The following is a 9,546-nucleotide window of genomic DNA, read 5'->3' as shown; positions in this document are numbered from 1 at the left end:
TTCAGGCTGTATTTTAAGCAATAATCACTGACTTTTTCTTACTGTCATTACTACACACTGAGCCTCAGAACCTTAAAGAGTTTGTTGATCTAGAGCTACACCACATGCTGCACCTTCACTGTGCAGGGGAATATCCCTGAGGAGTATTTTATAGTGGTGCTCCTTTCAAACCTCCCACGAGTTCCCCAACGGGAGAGTAAGAGAAAGGGAGTGGGTGTGGGGAACCCAGGGAATCAGCCTCTAATTACAATCATTTCAGACAGTCTCTGGCTTGTCACTTAGAAGTCACAACATTAGCTGGGATTTCAGCTCAGCAGAACTGGTGCTGCTGTGTCCAACACAAACCCATGAACACAGTTGCTGTCTATAAAGGTTTTAATATCAGTATAAATAGGGCACAGTTACAAAAAACTGCAAGACTGGAGCAATGGAATTTTGACGTAAAAACCTTAAGTGAGGCCTTGCTCTTCAGAAACACACACAACACACAGACTGCAGGGTGAAGGGAAGGCGTGAGCACACATACACCATCGTGCCTGGAACCATTCAGTACAAAAATAGCAGTAGAAAGATGGTCTCTGAATTGCTGGCTGATCCCTTGGGTGTGCCTTAGCTGGACTCCACGCACGAGACGCAGATTGCACCTTGTGTTAGGAGCAGAGTTAATGCCCAGCAGAAAGCATCTCCTCTCTCCACCCAGCCACAGCTTCCCCAGCTGAGGTACAAACTATAAAAATAAAGGTTTTGACTGTTCAGTGCTTGTACCCAGCCAGGATGCTCTGGCAGACAGGGCAGACCGTGCACAGGGGCTGGTCACGGGGAGCCAGCTGGGCTCTCCTTACATTCACTCTGCTCCTGGGTGGCAAGAGTTCCATGAGATCTCTCTGCTCAGGTGACACCACTGCCCACACCTGGCCTCCCTCCCTTCCCAGTCCTCATTACAGCTCTGCCAAAGGTGATGCCTTCTGTGGTGGATGTGAATTGTTCCGCTGCAGGTCCTGACAAGGGAGGCAGGGCCAGGACGGGATCTATCTCTGCACGTGCCGCACAAAGGCCTGCACCAGCTGAAACAAGGGCTCCTGCCCCTCTGGCCCCAGCTTGGAGGCAGACTTTCCCTGGGGAGAGGGAAGGACCCCGCTGGCAGGTGAAGAGGGACCTCCCCTGCGGAAGTAGCGGGACAGGCTGGAGAGCAGCGTACTCTGCAATCAAAGAGTGCAACGAGTCAGCTCCTTCCACCACAGCCCTCTCCTGCCCCAGCCCCACAGCCATGTGGCAGTATGAGCAGCCCAGTCCTGCTGGGGAATGGGCAGCACTGACACACTGGGCAGGGAGAGGACAGCACAAGGCGCTCACCAGCTCCGAGCTGAGCTCCTGCTTCATGCGCTGCTTGTCCCGGGGGTGCACGGCCGGGTCCCGCAGGTACCGCACAGCCTGGGAGATGAGCAGGTAGAAACAGTTCTCCATTGTAAACATCAGCAGAGACCTGTGCAAAGAAACACAAATCAGCAGCAGCCAAAAAGGTCAACACACTCTGGTTTCCAGGTCAAACAGTTAAGGGATGTATGAAGATAACAAATGCCTCTAAACTTCAGTTCTGATCTGAGGAGCTCAGGCTGCTGCTTGGCTGTAACTACATCAAGTAACTGGAAACTTACTTGAGGGTTTTGGTTCCCTCTTGCATATTCAGCCCTGCAGCCTGAGGGAAAGGTTCTTTCTTCTTATCCATCTTTGAGGGGAAAAAAGACAGGCATTAGAGACAGGAGATAGGGAAGAACTGCTCATGCTCTTCAGAGTCTCAGCTGAATGAGCACTCTGGGATCACTGCAGCTGCCGTGCTCCCAGACACAGGAAGGGCCAATACCTCTCCCAGCATGTTCAGGGCCACGTTGACTGTGGCAAGGAGGGTCCCAAAGGAAGGTGCAACATCCGAGTCAAAGGCTGGTGTGGTGAAACTCAAGACAAAGAGCACGTTGTACTCAGCAAGGTCCAGAGACTGTGGAGGAACAGAAAGAGAGGTGAGACCCAGGAGGCCACGAGGATGGTGTTGCCGTAGGAACAGGAATACCCAGTCCCTTATCACACTTTTTATATGGAGAAATAGAATCACTGTGATAATTTCCCAAGTCTCAGGTGTGCAGCTGGAGCAGTAAAGTGTCCTGCACAGCACTGCACAGACTCCACTGGTCTCCTCTCACAGGCACACCAGTACTGGCTGCTCCCAGAGACACAGGAGGATGTTCCCTACCCAACAGTTAGCAGCAGGACACTGCCAGAATCAAGGATTAAACCTTCCCTTTCTGAGCCTGGAGACCAGGCCTTGGGTCACACCTAAATGGGAGGATGACAAGAGGATTTTTCCTGTAGAATGGTATACTGAAGGTAGAACCCAACTGGGTTATTGTCTGCTCCAGTAAGGTCACACACACACAGCCTTGTGTAGATCACACAAAAGCTCAGCCAAGTTTTCCCTTCCCACTGTGCAGTGCCAGATTCCCAAGGCAAATTCCTTGTCTCCTGCCTTCCCACTCTGTGCAGAGCAGCAGACAGGTACACAGTGGGGTCACTGCATCAAGCAGGACACACCCATCCAGAATATCCCTGGAAATGCTGGAAACTCCCCTCTGGAGCACCCACCTGGTCAAGGAGGATCTGGCAGACATCAGGGGTGAAGTGGCGCAGGGCAGCCAGAGACTTGCTGAGGATCTTGAGGAGGCTGTACTGCACTGTGAGCAGGGCCTTCTGCTCTGCTGCCTCTGACTCGGGGCTGGGGGGCTTGGAGGAGGCCTGGGGGTTGCGCTGCACGCGGGGGGTCACGCTGGACGGGAGGGAGTCCCCGTTCTTTGTCTGTGGAGAAAGGAAAGAGAAAGTCTTGGATACAGGTGGGATTATTTTGCACTAAGACAAATGTTTGGAGAAAAAAAAATATGCTGTGAACAAAGAGAATGAGGAAATAAGACACCCAAAGTCTGTCACTTGCTGAGAATGTACAGTTGGTGTGGGCTGGGGAGACACTGCATTGCAGGGAGGCAGCTGCAGAGGCTGTTTGGATTCCACTCTCAGCAAAAAGAATGATCAACACACCAAGCCTGAGCCATGCTGAAGGAACTCTGCAGCAGCAATGCATCATCTCCACCTCGTGCAAGTGAAGATGTCCCAAGAACAAGAACTATCTCCCTTTAACAAATTAAATCAAATTAAGTGGCTTAATTAATGGCACTCCAGAGTCCTACAGCAATGCAGCCTCTTTGTAACAGCAGGCCATTCAGCACAGGCTGCTGGTTATCTAGGACTGGCTTTACACAGTCCAAAGCTTTTCAGATCCAGACCAATCTCAGCACTTTTTTTTTTTTTTTGCTGTAAAGAAATGCAAATCCTAACTGTTGATGTGTGTTGATAATCACCATGAAGTTTATCAATAATCCATTCAATATCCAAGACCCTTGATAATGATTAATGCTCCCTTGTAACAGGGAGCATGGTGAAGTTTGGTGTAGGATCCTCACCTGCAGGTAGTGCTGGAGCATTTTACGGCTGTGCAGGAGGGAGGTACAGGCCTGGCACAGGTAACACAGATTCACCTGAAAGAAATAAGGTCAGGGAGAAATCTCAGAAAAGCTCAAACCCTGTCTATTCACTGCCTTAAGCTAGAAAATCCAAACATAGCACTGTGATCATAAAGGACCCATGCAGTCTCTTAATTTTCCAGTATTTTCTTGAAATCACCTGGCACTAAGAACTGAAAATAAGCCACCGAATTACCCAATCTATTTTACCAAGCTACCACTTCTCTCTCTCTCCCAACAGTTATATTTCCTTACTTGAGACCAGGTACTGACAGAATGGGAAGTGAAATAACCTCAGTAATTCCCATTAAAGGAGTGGTAATAACAAAGTGATATTGTGCCATTTTCTCTTCAGACAACCAGATCCCTGCACTCCAAGGCAACGTATTGTCCTGATTCCTACCTGCATGTCCCTCATAAGCTGTGGCAGGTGGAAATGCCACTCCTTTGTGAAATTTGAGAGCTGAAGAATGAAGCCAACAGTGTGATCAGCCTCCTCCAGACAGGCCAAGCTCTGCACAGTCCGTACTGCATTCAGGCACTGGGAAGGAGAGAGAAGTAAATCAGGGCCATGACAGAGAAGGGACAGATGGGGTAACATCCCACCCTCCTCTCACAGCTTTTCCCACTGTAACCCTTCCCAAGGCAGCAGTGACTTTTCAGCTCATCTGCCCTTTCTGACTCATTTCCACTGCTGTTGGAGCAGAGGAGTCAAGTGAAGCCCAGAGGCAGTTTGTGGCACACCTGAAGGATCCTCTCCTGATGGACACCCACAAAGTCCAGTGCTTCTGTCAGGAAGTTGTATCTCAGTGTTTTGAGGAGACGTTCCATGAGGGACATGGAGAGCCGATAGACCCCGGGCCAGGAGGGGGCATCCAGGGACTTGCGGGATGCAGCAGATGTCTGAACAAAGCACACACAGAAAGAGGTGACTGTTTCCCCTATGTCTGAACAAAGCACACACAGAAAGAGGTGACTGTTTCCCCTCCACACTGTTCTGGCAGCCTCCAACCACAGCCTCAGAGGGCAGGGGAAGCTCTCTGGGGCATCCCCAGCTGGAATGAAGGAAGCAGCACCCACCTGGATGGCTCCATTTGTGCTGAGCTGGTACACACTGAGGAGGGGCAGGCAGACACTCTGGGTGACACCAGCTCCAGCCATTGCTGCTGCTCCCTGCAAGAACAGACTGCAGTTGGAATCTGTGCCTCTGCTCTCTGAGACTGAAGAGACTTGTGCTGCAGTAGATATTTTTGTATATTTCTGTTCTTTGCACTGTCACCACCCTTTTACAGAACTTTCATCTACACACACCTCTATGTTGTTAGAAGTTCAATATCAAGAAAAGGAAAATCGAACCTGCACAACTGTACTCAAAATTCCCATTTATCACCTGCTCTGGAATGTACATAATCCTTGCAAAGGGGCTTGGAACAACCTTGTTTTCACCTAAAGCCCCAGACAAGTTGAATTTGAAAGAGATAAGTAACACTTTATTAAAACTAATGAAGAAGCAGGTTCCAACACTAAATGCTGGCTTAACAAGGGGGTATTTGCATTGCAGGATCCAAAGTGAAGGTGCCTGCTCTAAATGACAGATCTGCCTGGCTGGCTCAGCTTTTCCCAGACATCCCACTATGGAGAACAAGGCACACTAAGCAGGTGTACACACAGGACCTGCTGCTTGCCAATCTCCAAAAATACCCCTTTATCTACAGCTCATCATTCAGCTGCATCACAGACAGGATAATGAGATAAAAAATGAGACAGACTTTTCTTATTTAAAGCGTACAGCCATGCACTCTCACTTCTCTGCATCTCTCACCTGCTGAGTCCTTGCTAAGGTCAGCAGCAAATGTAACGAGGCCTCTGTGAAGTGAAGGTTTTGTTTAACTCTCAGGCTGATCTCCAGTGCAGCAAAGATGGTAGGAAGCACAGGGACTTTCCTAGTAATCTGCAGCCAGTAGTCTCCATCTTCATCTACTTCACAGAGCTCCTTAGCCAGGTGCAGACCCAGAACACACACCTGCAGTGACAAGGAAAGGTAGGTAGGTACAGGGCTGTACCAGGAAAAATCTCAAAAGCATTTACTAACACCACCTAAATTCCAATCATTCTCAGAATCACAGATGAAGGCTCCTGATATCCCTCACATTATACTCTGTACACCTCTTGGCTGTATTAGCACTTATGAAAATGTTTTTTTAGTGCACACCTGAAGAAGAGGCAGCAAGAGCCAACTTCCCAGACTGATGTGAGCCAAGAAAATTCTGAAACAGAAACTGCTGAAACTTCCTCTGAAGGCAGCAGGCTACAAAGGAAAGCTGTTCCAAGCACCATGAAACGCTTGTCTAGAGGGGAGAGACAAGACTGCAGAGCAGATGAGCAGCCCTTTACCCCATCTCGCTGGTCCTTGTGCTTCACCCGGGAGGCGTCGTCGGTCTCCATGCTGTCCTTGTCATCTGCAGCATCTCCCACGGTCAGGCTGTGCCGGGTCTGGTCCAGAAGAGCAATGACCTCATCCTGGAGGGTCTCACACACACTCAGCACCAGCTGGGGGTACTGGGGGATGTCATTCACTGTGACACACACAACAGACACCAGTTAACACACACTCCTTGTACTCAGATTTCCAGTTGAACTGGTAACATCACTGAGCCACATTTCCTGGAATTAGCATTTATTCTGTTCTCATCTCAAAACCTACAAAACAATGTGAGCAGCTGTGACTAAGTTAGATGTCTACATCTAGGAGGATATATTAAGGGATTATAATCATCTCAATAAGAAAAGCATGCAGATTTTGTCATACAAAGTCATATAAACTCATGACATGTCAAAACACAAATCAAGCACTACTGTGGACAGATTATTCCACAACAGCAATTCCCACCCACTGCTTCAGACTGCTGGTATCAGCCTATGCAGATTGGGTGCAGTCCATGGTCTGTGAATCCATATAAATACTACATTCTTATCAAAACCACTATAATAAATTGCCCCACATTTTACCAGCACAGCTAGAAACTCAAATTCAACAGCAAAGAAAACAATTAAAATTGTTTTCTTTAAACAACCAATCCTCCACTTTCTACTTATTTTTCAAAATGTAAACATTTGCAGAGCCAAAGCAATGGAACAAGGAACACAGACAAGTAACCTGACACACTTTTAATCACAGTTGCCTTTGTATGTGTTGCACAGAGAAATACTGCCCAGATTTCACTGAGGGTCTTCAAGTGCCACTGCACTGCCAGATGCCCCAGAAGGGACAGGAGTAGTGACCAGACTGGTTTCTGTGGTTTGTAACAAAATGTACCCTTTCTTCTGTTTGGGTCTTTTGTTATCTTTAACTGGAAATCCATGTCAGAATCTAAGCTCTACAGTCACTCTGAGAGAGCCTGACTTACACATCCACTTAGCTGTCTCCAAAACCACACAGGAACTAAACTGATCAAACAGAGGTTATTGTCAGGGAAAGACAAGAGAAGGGAAGACATGGACATAGAGTGAATGAATGATAAACATCACCTCTTTCCAAAACTAGCTAAAGGAGGGAAGAAAAAGGAGAGAAGTCCCACAGGCTGGTGACTATGTTCAGCACCCTGCACGACTACCAGCACCATGTGTTTATCTTGCACATGCTGGGGGTAAGGAGTGTTCAGCCCTGGCACCTCAACACCTGCACATGCACCACCTCACCTTTCATCTCCTTCATTTGCAGAACAGTGATAAGAGCTGAGAACACTTTGGCTTTGGTTTTCTCCATCATCTGCTGATCTGCCTGTAGTACTCCCTCCAGAATCTGCGTCAAGGAGTTTATGATTTTATCCACAGAACTCAACTCGCTGACAACAAAAAGGGAGAGCTCTTCAGATTAGACAAGATCCCTCAATAAATACACTGCCTTGAATGAGCTGTGTGGATCATAAGTTATATGACCCCTAAAAACAAAAGCAGTTCTTCAAAGTAAAGTTTAAGTCACCACCTGGATCTCACTAAAGACGTTCCACAGAATGAGAGAATGCGTTTTCCCTTCATTGTGAGAATCAGAGTGAGAAAGCAGGACTCACTATCACAAAAGCTCTTTTGCTACTTCTCACCAACAAGCAGGAAACAAAATTAATTATTGCTACCAGAGATTTCTCACAATTCAGCAACAACCAAGAGACATTTGACATGCCAAAAGAGAATTCAATGATAAACCTTCAGTTTTCTCCCCAGATCACTAAGGGATTCTCACTAGACCAAAACACTTCAACATAACCTCCCAAATTTTTATTTAAATATGACCTCCAAAGTTTTTTTCTAGCAGTGACTAAAAAATATCCAAACAAAACACCTACTTTTTCCACTGCTTGAGCAGGATCAGAAGAAGGGTACACAGCATAGACCCCAGCTGCAGACAGGGCACTGACATGGGAACCTGGAGCTAAGGAGAAGTACAGTAAGAGTTACAGCTGGAACTCTCACAGGTGGAAACACTTCAGAAATGCTCAGCCCAAGCACCACCACCAAATGACCAGGCTTGTTCCTTCAGTAGAATTGAGGGGATCAGAGCCAGGGCCCCCACAGGGTCATTTAGTGATGAAAGAATGACACATACAAAATAAAGATTTAAGCAGTTCATCGGTTCATGGAGAGAGACTCTGTTTCAGCCCATTTTCACAGGATCTAAAAAAACCCTAACATTACAAGCATCTGTAGGAATAGTGCAAAGAAGATAAGCAATTAAGAAATGAAAGAACTGATAGGAAACAACACCTACCAAAACCCTGGTGCCATTTAGCACATCCAGAAACAACTCCTGATGAACTGCAGAATCAGTCAGATGCATGATATCAGCCTAAATCAACAAAGATAAAGATCAATCAGCACAATAAAAGGTGCATCTTCTAAGCAGCCTAAAATCAGTCTACTGTTTTGTTACTTTAAGAATCCATCAATATTATAACTGCTGACTTTTACAGAAATCACTTTAGTCCTACATTACCATTGACAAGGAGCTGGTAATGACTAATTGCTTAACAGTGCATCCCTGCCTCCTTCAACACAGAAAAAGCTTGTCAGGATTGCAGAATTACTTAGAAACCCTCTAAAAACTATTTACTGCCTCCCTCCTTGAGAAGGCAATATGCTCATTTTGATCAAACAGCAAAACACCACCCACTCTAACCCCCTGCACCATGCTCACACCAACCTGTACTGTGCTCACACACACAACAAAACCAAAAGAAGAAACCAGTGAATTCTGCTTAGCTGGCCCTTAAGAAGCTGCTGACATTGTATTACTCAAAATATTCATTTCAGCCTCTCATGCAGGGTAAGAGGCAGCCCTTACATGGCTTGTGGAGATGATGAGCAGCATCCTCCAGGCTGAGATGAGCATTTGGTACTCGGTGACAGAGGCGCAGCTGCTGCCCTCGGTCTCTGCCACGTGCTGGGCCAGGGACCTCACGTACTCTGACCAGTAGGCAAAGCGCTTCTTGCCAGAGAAATTCTTCAGGGTGTCCTTCAGGGACTGGTCCAGTGAGCCCCTGACCAAAGCAAGAGAAGGAGTTAGCTTCAGTTATTCTTGGGTCAGAAAATATACTGCTCCTGAGATTCAGGGAGGAAAGCCAAGGGCACAGCTTGCAAGTGAAGATTATTCCGCATATTTGACCTGTGCAGGGAATCCCACTTTTTGCATCAAATATTAAGGAAAAACATGATCCCTGAAGAAAATCTATAGTTTTTTTTTAAACAAATTTTTGTTAATCCTGACTTTTCAACATATGAAACAGATGTTACTTTCAGGAAAACAAATCAAGTGGGAGAAAACTACTAAATGTAATTCAACTACTACAGTTTACAGTAATTTTACTACAGTTTACAGTAATTAGTTGACAATTAGTTTTAATAAATACTGTATATTCTTATTTCAGCATACAAGGAAAATACTGATACATTCTCACCTCAAGGCTACAGAAGAATTGTAATATCATAA

The 9,546-nt window shown here is 46.5% G+C and overlaps 1 protein-coding gene across 2 annotated transcripts in view; it reads right to left on the bottom strand.

Moving 5' to 3' along the window:
• Positions 1-357: 357 nt before the first annotated feature.
• Positions 358-9,546, bottom strand: part of NUP188 (nucleoporin 188) — a 25,209-nt gene continuing 16,020 nt past the window's right edge. For both annotated transcript variants that reach the window (XM_054646457.2, XM_077189220.1), the window contains exons 30-44: positions 8,902-9,097; positions 8,329-8,406; positions 7,907-7,992; positions 7,263-7,408; positions 5,958-6,139; positions 5,386-5,586; positions 4,644-4,736; positions 4,308-4,466; positions 3,967-4,104; positions 3,504-3,578; positions 2,635-2,844; positions 1,862-1,993; positions 1,656-1,726; positions 1,354-1,483; positions 358-1,199 (exon numbers count right to left, since the gene is read on the bottom strand). In XM_054646457.2, the coding sequence (XP_054502432.1) occupies positions 1,029-1,199; positions 1,354-1,483; positions 1,656-1,726; positions 1,862-1,993; positions 2,635-2,844; positions 3,504-3,578; positions 3,967-4,104; positions 4,308-4,466; positions 4,644-4,736; positions 5,386-5,586; positions 5,958-6,139; positions 7,263-7,408; positions 7,907-7,992; positions 8,329-8,406; positions 8,902-9,097 (2,068 nt within the window). In that variant the 3' untranslated portion in view covers positions 358-1,028. The remainder of the gene's footprint in view (positions 1,200-1,353; positions 1,484-1,655; positions 1,727-1,861; positions 1,994-2,634; positions 2,845-3,503; positions 3,579-3,966; positions 4,105-4,307; positions 4,467-4,643; positions 4,737-5,385; positions 5,587-5,957; positions 6,140-7,262; positions 7,409-7,906; positions 7,993-8,328; positions 8,407-8,901; positions 9,098-9,546) is intronic.

Source organism: Agelaius phoeniceus, chromosome 21 (genome assembly GCF_051311805.1).
Source record: "Agelaius phoeniceus isolate bAgePho1 chromosome 21, bAgePho1.hap1, whole genome shotgun sequence".
Taxonomy (NCBI): Eukaryota; Metazoa; Chordata; class Aves; order Passeriformes; family Icteridae; genus Agelaius; species Agelaius phoeniceus.
Note: the sequence above shows the minus strand (reverse complement) of the source record. Positions and strands in the feature narration are given on the sequence as shown.